This window comes from Ranitomeya variabilis, chromosome 3 (genome assembly GCF_051348905.1).
Source record: "Ranitomeya variabilis isolate aRanVar5 chromosome 3, aRanVar5.hap1, whole genome shotgun sequence".
NCBI classification, from domain to species: domain Eukaryota; kingdom Metazoa; phylum Chordata; class Amphibia; order Anura; family Dendrobatidae; genus Ranitomeya; species Ranitomeya variabilis.
In genome coordinates this window covers 517,297,407-517,315,506 of record NC_135234.1, presented here as the reverse complement: position 1 = coordinate 517,315,506, position 18,100 = coordinate 517,297,407, and the positions used below count along the sequence as shown (strand labels likewise).

The window sequence follows — 18,100 nt, the reverse complement described above, 5'->3', positions numbered from 1 at the left end:
TTATTTATTTATTTCCAAAAACGGTATTAAAACCGCACCAAAAAAAGCATCAAAACTGCATCAAAACCTGGTGCAGTTTTGGTGCGGTTTTGATGCATTTTTTAATTCTCTTTTGGTGCGGTTTTTGCGCGGTTTTCCTTCGTTTTGGAAAGCTAAATAAAGATGTATTATTGAACAAAAAAAAAAAAAGATTTGTGATGTCATTATTGTCCAACCCACACTCCATTACACACACAGATAGACATATAGATGATACTGTAGATGAAATGGATAGACAGATCTACATATAGATAGATCTATAGATGCATACATCTATCTATTCATATATCTGTCTATAGATATATCTGGATAGATATATCTATTGATAGATGTATGGATAGCGTAGGGTGTGTGTCCACTGTCCGGATTACATCCGAATGAGCTGCAGACTGGATGCTGCGTACTTGTAGTCCCATCGGATGATGCCTGCACACACCCCAAAAGACCCCCTGCACAGCCCCGCACACACCTGAACAGTCCCGCACACACCCGCACAGCGCCGCACACACCCGAACAGTCCCGCACAGGGCCGCACACGTGACACATCTGAACAGTCCCGCACACATCCGAACAGCCCGCAGACCCCGCACACATCCGAACAGCCCGCAGACCCAGCACACACATACAAGCACACCGTCACTGCCCACATTCCGCCCAACACACTTCCCTCCTCCCGAACTGCAGCGTTTCTCGGACCCACATCCGCATCTAAACTGCAGATCTTTTTTACATCTGCGGTTTTGCTGCGGATGTGCCCGACTCAATGAAAGTCTAAAGGTGCAGAAACGCTGCAGTTCCGCACACAAGTGACATGCTGCGAGAAAAAAAAGCTGCGTTTCGGTGCGGCTTTTTCTGCAGCATGTGCACAAGTCTGCGGCTCCCATAGACTTACATTGGTTGTGCACTACACTGCGGATTTGATACAATTCAGTGCGGCAAAAAACGCTGCGGATCTGCAATCAGATCCGCAACGTGTGCACACAGCCTTAGCATTTAATGAACCTAGCAAAAAAGCCAAGCAAAAAACAACTGTGGGATTTGCACTTTTTTGCAATTTCATTGCACTTTGAATTTTTTTCACATTTTCTGTTGCACGACATGGTAAAACCAATGGTGTCGTTCAATAGTAGAACTTGTCCCGCAAAAGATAAGCCCTCACATGGCCATATTGCTGGAAAAATTATGGCTCTGGAAAGAAGGGGAGCGATAAACGAAAACAAAAAAGCTCCAGGGGTGAAGGGGTTTAGAAACATGGATATGGACATATCTATGGAAATAGACAGATATATAGAGATATCTGTATGTATTCATCTATCTGTTATCTATCTATTTGTTATCTATATCTATCTATCTATCTATCTATCCGTGTGTAATGGAGTGTGGGTTGGACAAATGTAAAAGAGGAGGTTGGACAGAAATGACATCACAAATCTTTTTGAAGATAGAGGGGGGAGACGAGGGAGGGGTTTGGGTGTGTTTTGGAGTGGGTGTGCCAGGTGCAGAGTTACAGGCGAGTGCAATGCATCATGGAACTTGTAGTATTAGAGCACAATATCTCAGGAGAAAGGAAGTTGTTGATTAACCCCACGAGAGCTGGATCCAGGACTAAAGATGTGCTGCTACAGCATGATAAAAGGTAATATTTATAAAATAAACACAGTAGATGTTTTCAGTGGCACATAATAGCAAGATTTATGAGAAAAAAAAAAAAAAAAGGTTACAGTAGTGGACAACTTCTTTAAGTTCTGTAAAGCAATTGACAAAATATTTTGCCTTTAAATCCAATAATGGAGCGGACCTGTCTCTTAACCCCTTCCCGACCCATGACGCCACGTAGGCGTCATGAAAACCCGTGCCAATCCGACCCATGACGCCTATGTGGCGTCATGGAATGATCGCGTCCCTGCAGATCGGGTGAAGGGGTTAACTCTGATTTTACCCGATCTGCAGAGACAGGGGGAGTGGTGCTTCAGCACAGGGGGGGGTGGCTTCACCCCCCCCCCCCCCCCCCCCCGTGGCTACGATCGCTCTGATTGGCAGTTTCACTTTCAACAGCCAATCAGAGCGATTTGTAATATTTCACCTGAAAAACTGGTGAAATATTACAATCCAGCCATGGCCGATGCTGCAATATCATCGGCCATGGCTGGAAACACTAATGTGACCCCCCCCCACCGATTGCCCCCCCAAGCGACCGATCTGTGCTCCGCTCCCCTCGGTCCTGTGCTCCGCTGCCCCGTGCTCCTGCCCGCTCCCCCCGTGCTGCTATGCCACCCCCCTGTGCTCAGACGCCCCCCCCCCTCATACTCACCGAGGCTCCCGATGTCCGTCCGCCTCCTCGCTGGGCGCCGCCATCTTCCAAAATGGCGGGCGCATGCTCAGTGCGCCAGCCGAATCTGCCAGTCGGCAGATTCGTTAAAAGTACATTTTGATCGCTGTGATAGAACCTATCACAGCGATCAAAATAAAAAAAATAATAAATTAACCCCCCCCCCCTTTATAACCCCCATAGGTAGGGACAATAATAAAATAAAGAAAATATTTTTTTTTTCTTTTTCCACTAGGGTTAGGGTTAGAACTAGGGTTAGGGTTAGAACTAGGGGTAGGGTTAGGGGTAGGGTTATGGCATGTGCACACAGTGCGGATTTGGCTGCGGATCCGCAGCGGATTGGCCGCGGATCCGCAGCGGATTGGCCGCGGATCCGCAGCGGATTGGCCGCTGCGAATTCGTTGCAGTTTTCCATCAGGTTTACAGTACCATGTACACCTATGGAAAACCAAATCCGCTGTGCCCATGGTGCGGAAAATTCCGTGCAGAAACGCTGCGTTGTATTTTCCGCAGCATGTCAATTCTTTGTGCGGATTCCGCAGCGTTTTACACCTGTTCCTCAATAGGAATCCGCAGGTGAAATCCGCACAAAAAAAACACTGGAAATCCGCTGTAAATCCGCAGGTAAAACGCAGTGCCTTTTACCTGCAGATTTTTCAAAAATCGTGTGGAAAAATCTCACACGAATCCACAACGTGGGCACATAGCCTTAGGGTTAGGCCGGGGACACACTTAACGTATAAAAAAACGGTCCGTTTTTCACGGCCGAGAATCGCACAAATGTTTCAAAAACAGTGATCCGTGTGCAGTGCGAGGATGCAATTTCCTCGCATCAAATGATCCGTGTGACATCCGTGTGACATCCGTATGGCATCCGTATGCCGAGATTTTCTCGCAAGCTTGCAAAACCGACATCTAATGGATTTATGTGCTCAAATGTTCGGGAAAACATATATACAGTATATATATATATATATATATATATATATATATATATAATGTCATTGAGACACATATATATATATTCTGTATTTATATTTCATTCAGCGCGATATCTGTGAAAAGTCAGTAATTCAATTGCCGGCTTTGCATTTCTCCTTCACAAACCCGACAGGATATGAGACATGGTTTACATACAATAAACCATCTCATATACCCTTTTTTTTTGCATATTCCACACTACTAATGTTAGTAGTGTGTATGTGCAAAATTTGGCCGCTGTAGCTGCTCAAATAAAGGGTTAAATGGCGGAAAAAATTGGCGTGGGCTCCCGCGCAATTTTCTCCGCCAGAGCGGTAAAGCCAGTGACTGAGGGCAGATATTAATAGCCAGGAGAGGGTCCATGGTTATTGGCCCCCCCGTGGCTAAAAACATCTGCCCCCAGCCACCCCATTAGAGGCACATCTGGAAGATGCGCCTATTCTGGCACTTGGCCACTCTCTTCCCACTCCCTGTAGCGGTGGGATATGGGGTAATGAAGGGTTAATGCCACCTTGCTATTGTAAGGTGACATTAAGCCAGATTAATAATGGAGAGGCGTCAATTATGACACCTATCCATTATTAATCCAATTGTTTAAAAGGGTTAAAAAACACACACACACATGATTAAAGAGTATTTTAATGAAATAAACACAGCGGTTGTTTTAATATTTTATTGCTCTCTCATTCCATTTTCAGACCCTCGCTTGGCAAAACAATAAACACACAATATACATACCCTCTCTGATGAACTGTCACGTCCCACGAAGTAATCCATCTGAAGGGGTTAACTAATATTACAGGCAGAGCTGCGATAATCCACTCGCTCGTGCCTGTAATCCCCGGGTGCTGAAAGGAAAGCAGTGATGTGTACTTACATTCAGTCGCGGTGATGCGCCCCTGCTGGATGTTCTCATGAACTGCAGCCTGGGAACTTTTCCCCAGGCTCCAGGTCATATGAGGACATCCACCAGGGGGCGCATCACCGCGACTGAAGGAAATGTAGGTCAATGACCTATAGTTACCTTCAGTCGCGGTGATGCGCCCCCTGGTGGATGTCCTCATATGACCTGGAGCGTGGGAAAAAGTTCCCAGGCTGCAGTTCATGAGAACATCCAGCAGGGGCGCATCACCGCGACTGAATGTAAGTACACATCACTGCTTTCCTTTCAGCACCCGGGGATTACAGGCACGAGCGAGTGGATTATCGCAGCTCTGCCTGTAATATTAGTTAACCCCTTCAGATGGATTACTTCGTGGGACGTGACAGTTCATCAGAGAGGGTATGTATATTGTGTGTTTATTGTTTTGCCAAGCGAGGGTCTGAAAATGGAATGAGAGAGCAATAAAATATTAAAACAACCGCTGTGTTTATTTCATTAAAATACTCTTTAATCATGTGTGTGTGTGTTTTTTAACCCTTTCAAACAATTGGATTAATAATGGATAGGTGTCATAATTGACGCCTCTCTATTATTAATGTGGCTTAATGTCACCTTCCAATAGCAAGGTGGCATTAACCCTTCATTACCCCATATCCCACCGCTACAGGGAGTGGGAAGAGAGTGGCCAAGTGCCAGAATAGGCGCATCTTCCAGATGTGCCTCTTCTGGGGTGGCTGGGGGCAGATGTTTTTAGCCACGGGGGGGCCAATAACCATGGACCCTCTCCTGGCTATTAATATCTGCCCTCAGTCACTGGCTTTACCGCTCTGGCGGAGAAAATTGCGCGGGAGCCCACGCCAATTTTTTCCGCCATTTAACCCTTTATTTGAGCAGCTACAGCGGCCAAATTTTGCACATACACACTACTAACATTAGTAGTGTGGAATATGCAAAAAAAAAGGGTATATGAGATGGTTTATTGTATGTAAACCATGTCTCATATCCTGTCGGGTTTGTGAAGGAGAAATGCAAAGCCGGCAATTGAATTACTGACTTTTCACAGATATCGCGCTGAATGAAATATTAATACAGAATATATATATATGTGTCTCAATGATATATATATATATATACTGTATATATGTTTTCCCGAACATTTGAGCACATAAATCCATTAGATGTCGGTTTTGCAAGCTTGCGAGAAAATCTCGGCATACGGATGCCATACGGATGTCACATGGATCATTTGATGCGAGGAAATTGCATCCTCGCACTGCACACGGATCACTGTTTTTGAAACATTTGTGCGATTCTCGGCCGTGAAAAACGGACCGTTTTTTTATACGTTAAGTGTGTCCCCGGCCTTAGGGTTGGAATTAGGGCTAGGGTTGGAAATAGGGTTAAGATTAGGCTTGTGGTTAGGGTTACGGATAGGGTTAGGGGTGTGTTGGCGTTACAGTTGTGGTTAGGGTTGGGATTAGGGTTAGGATTAGGGTTAGGGTTGGAATTAGGGGTGTGTTGGGGTTAGGGTTGTGATTAGGGTTATGGCTACAGTTGGGATTAGGGTTAGGGGTGTGTTGGGGGTTAGTGTTGAAGTTAGAATTGAGGGGTTTCCACTGTTTAGGCACATCAGGGATCTCCAAACGCAACATGGCGCCACCATTGATTCCAGCCAATCTTGCGTTCAAAAAGTCAAATGGTGCTCCCTCCCTTCCAAGCCCCGACGTGCGCCCAAACAGTGGTTTACCCCCACATATGGGGTACCAGCGTACTCAGGACAAACTGGGCAACAACATCTGGGGTCCAATTTCTCCCATTACCCTTGGGAAAATAAAAAATTCTGGGCTAAAAATCATTCTTGAGGAAAGAAAAATTATTTTTTATTTTCACGGCTCTGCGTTATAAACTTCTGTGAAGCACCTGGGGGTTATAAGTGCTCACTATGCTTCTAGATAAGTTCCTTGGGGGGTCTAGTTTCCAAAATGGGCTCACTTGTAGGGGAGCTCCAATGTTTAGGCACACAGGGGCTCTCCAAACGCGACATGGTGTCCGCTAACGATTGGAGCTAACTTTCCATTCAAAAAGTCAAATGGCACGCCTCCCATTCTGAGCCTTGCCGTGCACCCAAACAGTGGTTTACCCCCACATATGAGGTATCGGCGTACTCAGGAGAAATTGCCCAACAAATTTTAGGATCCATTTTATCCTGTTGCCCATGTGAAAATGAAAAAATTGAGGCTAAAAGAAATTTTGTGTGAAAAAAAAGTACTTTTTCATTTTTACGGATCAATTTGTGAAGCACCTGAGGGTTATAAGTGCTCACTATGCTTCTAGATAAGTTCCTTGGGGGCTCTAGTTTCCAAAATGGGGTCACTTGTGGGGGAGCTCCAATGTTTAGGCACACGGGGGCTCTCCAAACGCGACATGGTGTCCGCTAAAGATTGGAGCCAATTTTTCATTGAAAAAGTCAAATGGCGCTCCTTCCCTTCCAAGCCCTGCCGTGCGCCCAAACAGTGGTTTACCCCCACATATGAGGTATCAGCGTATTCAGGACAAATTGGACAACAACGTTCGTGGTCCAGTTTCTCCTTTTACCCTTGGGAAAATAAAAAAAATTCGCTAAAAGATCATTTTTGTGACTAAAAAGTTAAATGTTCATTTTTTCCTTCCATGTTGCTTCTGCTGCTGTGAAACACCTGAAGGGTTAATAAACTTCTTGAATGTGGTTTTGAGCACCTTGAGGGGTGCAGTTTTTAGAATGGTGTCACTTTTGGGTATTTTCAGCCATATAGAACCCTCAAACTGACTTCAAATGTGAGGTGGTCCCTAAAAAAAATGGTTTTGTAAATTTTGTTGTAAAAATGAGAAATCACTGGTCAAATTTTAACCCTTATAACTTCCTAGCAAAAAAAAAAATTTGTTTCCAAAATTGTGCTGATGTAAAGTAGACATGTGGGAAATGTTATTTATTAACTATTTTGTGTCACATAACTCTCTGGTTTAACAGAATAAAAATTAAAAATGTGAAAATTGCGAAATTTTCAAAATTTTCGCCAAATTTCCGTTTTTTTTCACAAATAAACTCAGAAATTATCGACCTAAATTTACCACTAACATGAAGCCCAATATGTCACGAAAAAACAATCTCAGAATCGCTAGGATCCGTTGAAGCGTTCCTGAGTTATTACCTCATAAATGGACACTGGTCAGAATTTCAAAAAACGGCAAGGTCATTAAGGCCAAAATAGGCTGGGTCATGAAGGGGTTAAAAGGTAATGTCACCTGGTGTTTGTTATCCCATCCGAGAGCAGGATGACCCAGATCCCAGTGATGTGTCACTTATTGAACTGACCTAAAAAGTGAGTATAAATAGATCACTGCTTTATCTGCTGCAGGTCTAGCAGATCCCAGAATGCTGAGCTCTGTATAAAGCTGACAACACCAATAATATATATTGATTGCCCCTATACATAGCGTATGCAAAATGCATTCACTCAGTGGTGGGGGTTATACAGAGCCCATGAATATGGATTACTACATGGCAGCAGGTTTACAAAAATAAAACAATAATCATAGTTTTATCAGCAGGAGATTATCAATACTACAGCAAGCAGTCCATTAAGTGACACATTGCTGGAATCAGAGTCTCTGTCTCTACAACATGCTGCTCTCAGATTAGATGGTAAAAACATGGTGACAAATTCCCTTTAAATAGAGAGAGACATTCAAGTGGCAGATCCGCTTTAAGAAACTACACAAACATTAATATAACTCTATTGGTTTTTGCCTGGGCAAATATGCAGTTCAGAACTGAAAGAAAACATTTCCACCCTGAAGCTATAATTCACCTTTTCCCCCCATACAGGTTCCGAAAACAGACGCAATTATCAACATCTCAGTCATTGTGAGGAACGTCAGCTCCACTCACAAGCCCGACACTGACAGGAATACACGTAATCAAAGTGGCCATGAGTAATGGTAGTCATAAATGGGTGGGACGGGACATCACCTCATACACAGGCAACAACCAGGAAACACAGCTCCTGCGCAGAACTGTATGCGGACTGCTACATTCACCTGCTTGTGAGCCCTCACGCCTCCTGTAACTGATGATGAGGTCTGATGTTATTTGTGCAAGTGTTGTAGATTGTAGAATATGTTGGAGCAAGATAAAAGTATTATTATTCCCCATGACATGACTATAGGGAAGGGAAGGACTTACCTGGGTATTCGGTCCCTGGCCGCTTCATTAGATGTGTCCATTGATAAGTGAATTCAAGCAACAGCACCGGATTACTGGAAGATACGACACCAGATTACTGCTATGTATACATTTAACCGAAATATCGCTAGCCGTGCAATGGAATAAACACAACAGGAAGTGTAAACCAGATTCATGAGTGACATTATTCTTTTATCAACCTTCAAATATAAGGGTGGGACCATTGGTCTGCCAGAACATACGGTCGGACCCCAATACAATACAGATTCATGCTGTGATAAAGTAGTATTAGGTTTGCCTTATTATCCTGACATCACCCATGGTTTCCTAGCATGTGGTATTTTGAATTACCTAAAAAGCATTATAGCCCATGAAAAAATAGCAAATGTGTAAGTAACAGGTAGCTGCCCAGTAAGTGGATGACCTTGGCATTTTTACACCAGCTGTGGAAACATTTTAAAAAAGCTTTAGGCCGGAGTCACACTACAGCGAGATACGGCCGAGTCTCGCAGGTTAAAACCAAGCTCTGGCACCAGCACTCTGGAGCGGAGCATGCAGCTCCATGTATTGCTATGCGGCTGCACGCTCCGCTCTGGAGTGCCGGTGCCAGAGCTTGGTTTTAACCTGCGAGACTCGGCCGTATCTCGCTGTGAGTGATCCCGGCCTAAGAGTAAGTTCACACTAGGTGTTTTTTCAGCAATTTTTTTTTTCCTGCAGCAAAACCTGATCTCTTGGCAGGAAAGAAGCACGTTTTCCTTGGTTTTTCTTGCCCTTTTTTGCCATGCTACATTTATTTTGTGCATGCTGATTACATTTAGGGTTGAAAAAAAAAAAAAATCCTATTTCATAGAATCAGGTTTTGGCACAAAAACATGATACCTGGTCCGAACAACGAAAGCAATTGTTACCATCCTCCTCTCGTGTCTCCCCTTTTTCCTCATAGATTGTATGCTTGCAAGCAGGGCCCTCATTCCTCTTGGTATCCGTTTTGAACTGTGATTATTGTTATGCTGTAATGTCTATTGTCTGTACAAGTCCCCTATATAATGTAAAGAGCTGCGGAATATGTTGGTGCTATAGAAATAAAATTATTATTATCATCATCTGCATTGTGGTTTTTAAACCACCCATTCAAGTCAATGGGTCAAAAATGCTGAGTGAAGGGACATGCTCTATGTCCAAAAAAAAAACTAAAAAAAAAATGCAAAGCACAAAATATTGATGACACAAAGGTGTGCAGATGATATTTCTGAAATCTCGGGGGCTTTGCTGGTACTTTAAAACACAGCTGAAAAATAGCATGAAAAAACAGCAAAAATGCCTAGTATGAACTTAGCCTTATATAAAGGGCGCTACACTATAATTTGCGGTATATGTTTGAGATAGCAATTATAGCAGAGTGCGTTCCTTGTCACTTGCGCACCTGTAGCCGAAAGATGTGCTAAAGTTAATAAAAGGTGCATATTGGTCCAGATTACATTGGATCAAGACTGGCATACAGATGTGACGAATTCCTTTGTTATATGTCACAGAATTTCCGCTTGTAGTGTTCAGTGGTCCTGTTTTGTAATTAAACTCAGCTTGCTCTAGGTTAGGCCTCTTTCACATTTCCGTCGGTACAGGGCCGTCGCAAACCGTCGGCCCGACTTACCAACGGACATTGTGCAAATAGTGCACAACGTGGGCAGCAGATGCAGTTTTCAGACGCATCCGCTGGCCATTATGAGTTCCGGGGAGGAGGAGGCGCAGTTACGGCCGCGCATGCGCAGTCGGAAATGGCAGTTCCGACGGAGGAAAAAAACGTTACATTGAACATTTTTTCGTCACGACGGGCCGCAAAATCACGACGCATCCGTTGCATGACGGATGCGACGTGTGGCCATATGTCGCTAATGCAAGTCTATGGAGAAAAAACGCATCCTGCGGGCAACATTGCAGGATGCGTTTTTTCTCCAAAACGACGCATTGCGACGTTGGCCAAACGACGGAAGTGTGAAAGAGGCCTAAGGTGTTTTTTTTGTGCCCCCCGCCCCAAGCGAGCCATATACAGACCATGAAATACTTGTCTAAACCTCGTCTGAAAGGATGTTCCCATGGATCCAAAATTGATAAAATTAAAGCATGCGGTGCAGAAATTTGTATTCCTTTATTGAAGCATAGCTAAAAACACACATCGCCATGTGCCACGCTCATCGCTAGATCCCACTTGTTTCGGGTGTATCCATCATTAAACCGGTTGTCCGATCTTCTGAAGAAAGTCTGCAGTCACTCTATGGGACCGATTCATCAAGACCAGCATTGCCCATGCCAGGCTTGAGAAGATGTGCTGGAGTCAGACACTCCTGATTCATGATGAGGTGTGCACGCCTTAGAGATCGGATGAAGGCCATACACCTCTGTGACCGCCTCACCACAAATCCTACTCCAGTCCCTGCTGGAATAAGATTTAAGGCCTCATGTCATAAATTTGACAAGTAGCGATTGACATTCCCCCATCTAATCTCCACCCACTTTGTCTGAGCTGGGCAAAAATGGCACAAGAACCCCCAAACTTGTAGTGTGGCCTCGAGTTGTACAAAAATGATGCAGTTGTTCTAAGCTCTTTGTGCCAGAACACTACACGACTGCAGACTTTTGAATCCTTACAGCACGCACACGTGGTCAGGATTCTCCAGTGTCGCCGGTGGGAGCGGGCGGTCACATCACCGCAGGTGTGCAATTTGCAAACTTCCGACCAGGTTCCAAGCTCACTCAGGTCACTGGTATTGAGCAAGGCCGAGCACTGCTAGTCAGCACGAGATCACATGTATCCAGAACGCATTCATGCGGTTAAGTGACCATCAGAAACACTGGAGAATACTGTCCGAGTGCGCAATGGCCGAATTCAGAAATCCGCAGTCACAAACAGCGACTGCTGTCTTTTAGCAGAAGACGGGGCAACCCTTTACTCACAGCTACAGATCAAATGCTACAACACACATTTTTAAAACAAAATGACCAAAGGGTATAATAACTGGAGAAAACGCATGACGGAAAGTCACAGATAAATTTACATGTCAGTTCCAAGATAGTCAGCCAAGCCAGATTACAGAGGGGAAAAGGGAGAGACTATGGAAGGGTGAGATACCTGGTGGAAGGATATTGGCAGATGAGAAAGGTGTGTGTATTGTCGAGCCCAGAAACAGGCTGGCTGATCACCTGACCTATGACGTGAGGCGTGCACAGCTGCAAGTAAAGGGCAAGAAGTTTCTCAATGAGACATCAGATCACATGACCAGCAAAGTGTAAGGTGCGGCCCACCCACTGGAGAGCCACATTGTAATACAACTCCCGGGAATCAAAGGAGGATATAAATATCTACAAACAGCTGCATGTGTGACGGAGGACCTCACATCCATCCAGTGTGAACAGGCACAGAACTCTACGCATGTGCATGGAGAGGAGAGCAAGTGTGAGCAGTCACATACGTGTATGCACCCTGCAATCGGAAGACGCATGTCCAGTCTGAGCAGTCACATACGTGTATGCACGCTGCATCTGAAGACGCATGTCCAGTCTGAACAGTCGCAGCGTGCATACACGTATGTATCTGAAGACGCATGTCCAGTCTGAGAAGTCACATACGTGTATGCACGCTGCATCTGAAGACGCATGTCCAGTCTGAGCAGTCACATACGTGTATGCACGCTGCATCTGAAGACGCATGTCCAGTCTGAGCAGTCACATACGTGTACGCACGCTGCATCTGAAGACGCATGTCCAGTCTGAACAGTCGCAGCGTGCATACACGTATGTATCTGAAGACGCATGTCCAGTCTGAGAAGTCACATACGTGTATGCACGCTGCATCTGAAGACGCATGTCCAGTCTGAGCAGTCACATACGTGTATGCACGCTGCATCTGAAGACGCATGTCCAGTCTGCACAGTCACATACATGTACGCACACTGCATCTCAAGACGCATGTCCAGTGTGAGCAGTCACATACGTGTACGCACGCTGCATCTCAAGACGCATGTCCAGTGTGAGCAGTCACATACGTGTACGCACGCTGCATCTCAAGACGCATGTCCAGTCTGCACAGTCACATACATGTACGCACGCTGCATCTCAAGACGCATGTCCAGTCTGAGCAGTCACATACATGTACGCACGCTGCATCTCAAGACGCATGTCCAGTCTGAGCAGTCACATACGTGTACGCACGCTGCATCTGAAGACGCATGTCCAGTCTGCACAGTCACATACATGTACGCACGCTGCATCTCAAGAGGCATGTCCAGTCTGCAGTCACATACATGTACGCACGCTGCATCTGAAGACGCATGTCCAGTGTGAGCAGTCACATACGTGTACGCACGCTGCATCTGAAGACGCATGTCCAGTCTGCACAGTCACATACATGTACGCACGCTGCATCTCAAGACGCATGTCCAGTCTGCACAGTCACATACGTGTATGCACGCTGCATCTCAAGACGCATGTCCAGTGTGAGCAGTCATATACGTGTACGCACGCACATCTCAAGATGCATGTCCAGTCTGAGTAGTCACATACGTGTACGCACGCTGCATCTGAAGACGCATGTCCAGTGTGAGAAGTCACATACGTGTATGCACGCTGCATCTGAAGACGCATGTCCAGTCTGCACAGTCACATACGTGTATGCACGCTGCATCTGAAGACGCATGTCCAGTCTGAGCAGTCACATACGTGTACGCACGCTGCATCTCAAGACGCATGTCCAGTCTGAGCAGTCACATACGTGTACGCACGCTGCATCTCAAGACGCATGCCCAGTCTGCACAGTCACAAACATGTACGCACGCTGCATCTCAAGACGCATGTCCAGTGTGAGCAGTCACGTGTACGCACGCTGCATCTCAAGACGCATGTCCAGTCTGAGCAGTCACATACGTGTATGCACGCTGCATCTGAAGACGCATGTCCAGTCTGAGCAGTCACATACGTGTATGCACGCTGCATCTGAAGACGCATGTCCAGTCTGAGCAGTCACATACGTGTATACACGCTGCATCTGAAGACGCATGTCCAGTCTGAACAGTCGCAGCGTGCATACACGTATGTATCTGAAGACGCATGTCCAGTCTGAGAAGTCACATACGTGTATGCACGCTGCATCTGAAGACGCATGTCCAGTCTGAGCAGTCACATACGTGTATGCACGCTGCATCTGAAGACGCATGTCCAGTCTGCACAGTCACATACATGTACGCACACTGCATCTCAAGACGCATGTCCAGTGTGAGCAGTCACATACGTGTACGCACGCTGCATCTCAAGACGCATGTCCAGTGTGAGCAGTCACATACGTGTACGCACGCTGCATCTCAAGACGCATGTCCAGTCTGCACAGTCACATACATGTACGCACGCTGCATCTGAAGACGCATGTCCAGTCTGAGCAGTCACATACGTGTACGCACGCTGCATCTGAAGACGCATGTCCAGTCTGCACAGTCACATACATGTACGCACGCTGCATCTCAAGAGGCATGTCCAGTCTGCAGTCACATACATGTACGCACGCTGCATCTGAAGACGCATGTCCAGTGTGAGCAGTCACATACGTGTACGCACGCTGCATCTGAAGACGCATGTCCAGTCTGAGAAGTCACATACGTGTATGCATGCTGCATCTGAAGACGCATGTCCAGTCTGCACAGTCACATACATGTACGCACGCTGCATCTCAAGACGCATGTCCAGTCTGCACAGTCACATACGTGTATGCACGCTGCATCTCAAGACGCATGTCCAGTGTGAGCAGTCATATACGTGTACGCACGCACATCTCAAGATGCATGTCCAGTCTGAGTAGTCACATACGTGTACGCACGCTGCATCTGAAGACGCATGTCCAGTGTGAGAAGTCACATACGTGTATGCACGCTGCATCTGAAGACGCATGTCCAGTCTGCACAGTCACATACGTGTATGCACGCTGCATCTGAAGACGCATGTCCAGTCTGAGCAGTCACATACGTGTACGCACGCTGCATCTCAAGACGCATGTCCAGTCTGAGCAGTCACATACGTGTACGCACGCTGCATCTCAAGACGCATGCCCAGTCTGCACAGTCACAAACATGCACGCACGCTGCATCTCAAGACGCATGTCCAGTGTGAGCAGTCACGTGTACGCACGCTGCATCTCAAGACGCATGTCCAGTCTGAGCAGTCACATACGTGTATGCACGCTGCATCTGAAGACGCATGTCCAGTCTGAGCAGTCACATACGTGTACGCACGCTGCATCTGAAGACGCATGTCCAGTCTGCACAGTCACATACATGTACGCACGCTGCATCTCAAGACGCATGTCCAGTCTGCAGTCACATACATGTACGCACGGTGCATCTGAAGACGCATGTCCAGTGTGAGCAGTCACATACGTGTATGCACGCTGCATCTCAAGACGCATGTCCAGTCTGCACAGTCACATACGTATATGCACGCTGCATCTCAAGACGCATGTCCAGTGTGAGCAGTCACATACGTGTATGCACGCTGCATCTGAAGACGCATGTCCAGTGTGAGCAGTCACATACGTGTACGCACGCTGCATCTCAAGACGCATGTCCAGTCTGAGCAGTCACATACGTGTATGTACGCTGCATCTGAAGACGCATGTCTAGTCTGAGCAGTCACATACGTGTATGCACGCTGCATCTGAAGACGCATGTCCAGTCTGAGCAGTCACATACGTGTATGCAGGAGGAAAAATGTGGCCAGTATGAAGACAAATAGAACACTACCTGTGTGTGTGCAAGCTGCAGCTGGAAAGTAACATGTCCAAAGTGAACAGTCACAAATTGCCAGAAGAAAGAGAATATTAAATCTCCACACCATATGAACTAACAAAATGTCCAATTTTTTCATAATTTAGTGGAGTGTTGCCTCCTTTTTTCTTATTTATACAAATGGATATATGTTTGGAGGGCCCTGCACCCTGAATTCATCTATATGGTGCTGATTCTATATACAGTGTGTCCGTAAAGTCATGGCGCACTTTTGACCAGTCACATGATCTACTTATAGTTGACATTTTGGCGCCCTTTCTCTGGCCCAATCATATCAGACCTGTTCAGGAGGAGAGATAACAAGAACCAAACAAACAACACAAACTCATTTAAAGCTGTTGCTGAGCCCCCTCCAGTCAGATTAACCCCTGATAAACTGAACTCTGATTAATACACTGCCAGATCTGTGACATCATGCAGCCACAAGCTTATGCCAACTGTGTGGTTTTCCATGCCAGTCGAGATGTGGACGGTACAGAGGAAAGTTCAGTGTGTTCTGTGGCTCGCTAAATTCGAATCTGTGACCAAAGTGCTATGTGAATATCAGTGCGTTTATAACGAAGCGCCACCACATAGGAATAACATTACGGGATAAGCTGTTGAAGGAAACTGGCAGTTTGGTGGAGAAACCCCGTTCTGGTAGGCCATCAGTCAGTGACGAGTCTGTAGAGGCTATACGGGACAGCTACCTAAGGAGCCCTAAAAATCTGTGCGTGTGCTCGAGAATTACACCTGCGCAAGACTACAGTTCATAAGGTGTTAAAGATACGTCTCTGTTTTGCGGGGTACAATTTGCAGCTGTTACACGCCATCAAACCAGCAGACAGACCCAAACCATGCGCGTTTGCTACAGACAGGCTTCATGAGATGGAAAATGATACAAGATTTTTGCAGAAGATTGTGTTTAGCCATCAGGCGACCTTCCATAAAACAGAGAATCACAGCCGGTAGTCACTCTCTTCCACCACACGTCCTTACTCTTACCGAGTTGTATTTTGTTTTGTTTTTACGTGGGATATAGTTCACACAACTATCTATTGGTCTGAGTGTGATCAGTTAAAAAAAAATAAAAAATAATATCACACACACACCAATATGATACAATGGGGCAGGGAAACTAAGTGACTTTCCTCTCACAGACCGAATGTATAGACGAACAGCAGGCAATAACTTTCTGAATGAAAAGTCAATTTGTTTGAGGTTTGTGTGAACTTATCCTCAAAGTGAAAAATATGAGGTATATTATAGCTCCGGACCTCTAGTCACATCAGACATGCACAAATCATAAGGCGACAATAAACAGAATGCACATTGTAGCATGATAGATAGATAGATTATATATATATATATATATACACATGCAGCCATAGATTAGCCCATGAGTGAGATTGGTGGCACTTCACCACACACCATCAGCTCATTACTGCTGCCCGCATAGGGTTAAACAAGCTGCCAGGCAATGAAACCCAAGAAAGTAACCCTACCGGCTGAGCCGCGCCGGCCGCCTGCACCTGTCCCCGCTCACTGACAGCGGCGCTCACACGCGTCCTGTGGGAATGTCACTCATGTCACTTTTACCTGAGGGGAATGTGCCGCTACCGCTCACACCGCGCCGACGTCTCCTCCATGTCCTCGCCACAATCCCGCACTCCTAGCCTGCACTTTTCTTCTCCTAAGCCAAGTGTCAATCATCTGACTAGGGGTGTGGCCTGCAGTCTGAGCACACAGAGGCGCAGCCTCTAGGGGGCGGTCACAAGCTAGAATAAGCGCTCGGAGGAGACTGGCAGGTTGTGTCGGGAGCCGGCAGCTGTCACCGAGAAGTGACTCACAGGCTCTTGTTCCCGAGCTCGGTCTCTCCAGCAGGCACTGACAGTGAGCACTCATGCCGTCACTGCTAACCTGGGGACGTGCTGCCTGCTGTACACACCCTCTGCCTCTGTCCTGCTGCCTGGTGCACACCCTCTACCTCTCTCATGCCGCCTCCTGCACACACACTCTGCCTCATGCTGCCTGCTGCACACCCTCTGCCTCTCTCACGCTGCTTGCTGCACACACCCTCTGCTTCTTTCATGCTGCCTCCTGCACACACCCTCTGCCTCTCTCATGCTGCCTGACGCACACCCTCTGCCTCTCTCATGCTGCCTGACGCACACCCTCTGCCTCTCTCATGCTGCCTCCTGCACACACCCTCTGCCTCTCTCATGCTGCCTCCTGCACACACCCTCTGCCTCTCTCATGCTGCCTGACGCACACCCTCTGCCTCTCTCATGCTGCCTGACGCACACCCTCTGCCTCTCTCATGCTGCCTCCTGCACACACCCTCTGCCTCTCTCATGCTGCCTGACGCACACCCTCTGCCTCTCTCATGCTGCCTGACGCACACCCTCTGCCTCTCTCATGCTGCCTGACGCACACCCTCTGCCTCTCTCATGCTGCCTGCCGCACACACCCTCAGCGTCTCTCATGCTGCTAGCTGCACACTCTCTGCCTCTCTTTTACTGACAACCCGTCAGATTTAGATCTAAGCTGAGCTTGGTCTTGAGGAATAACACCTTATTCAGCTATGTGTGGGGAGAGCTACTGTCCCTACAACTAAGGGCTCATTCAGACTTCAGTGGTTTTTCTCGTATGAGAAAAACTGTCAGAGTTTCAGGCCGGCGTCACACTTGGCGTAAGACAATACGGTCCGTATTTTACGGCCGTAATACGGAGAAATGTTCCCAAAATAGTGATCCGTAGTCAGGGTGTGTCAGCGTATTTTGCGCATGGCATCCTCCGTATGTAATCCGTATGGCATCCGTACTGCGATATTTTCTCGCAGG

General features: G+C 46.6%; 1 protein-coding gene across 4 annotated transcripts in view; it reads right to left on the bottom strand.

Annotated features, from left to right (window-relative positions):
- Positions 1-17,012, bottom strand: part of GRTP1 (growth hormone regulated TBC protein 1) — a 117,453-nt gene extending 100,441 nt beyond the window's left edge. For 2 of the 4 annotated variants that reach the window (XR_013223955.1, XM_077296955.1), the window contains exons 1-2: positions 16,857-17,011; positions 8,455-8,528 (exon numbers count right to left, since the gene is read on the bottom strand). Coding sequence is in view for 3 of the 4 variants with exons in the window: in XM_077296955.1 (XP_077153070.1) it covers positions 8,455-8,495 (41 nt within the window). In the remaining variant the exon portion in view is untranslated. Of the gene's footprint in view, positions 1-8,454; positions 8,529-11,581; positions 11,706-16,856 lie in introns of those variants that run through there. The other 2 variants (XM_077296957.1, XM_077296956.1) reach the window with 2 other exon arrangements.
- Positions 17,013-18,100: the final 1,088 nt, after the last annotated feature.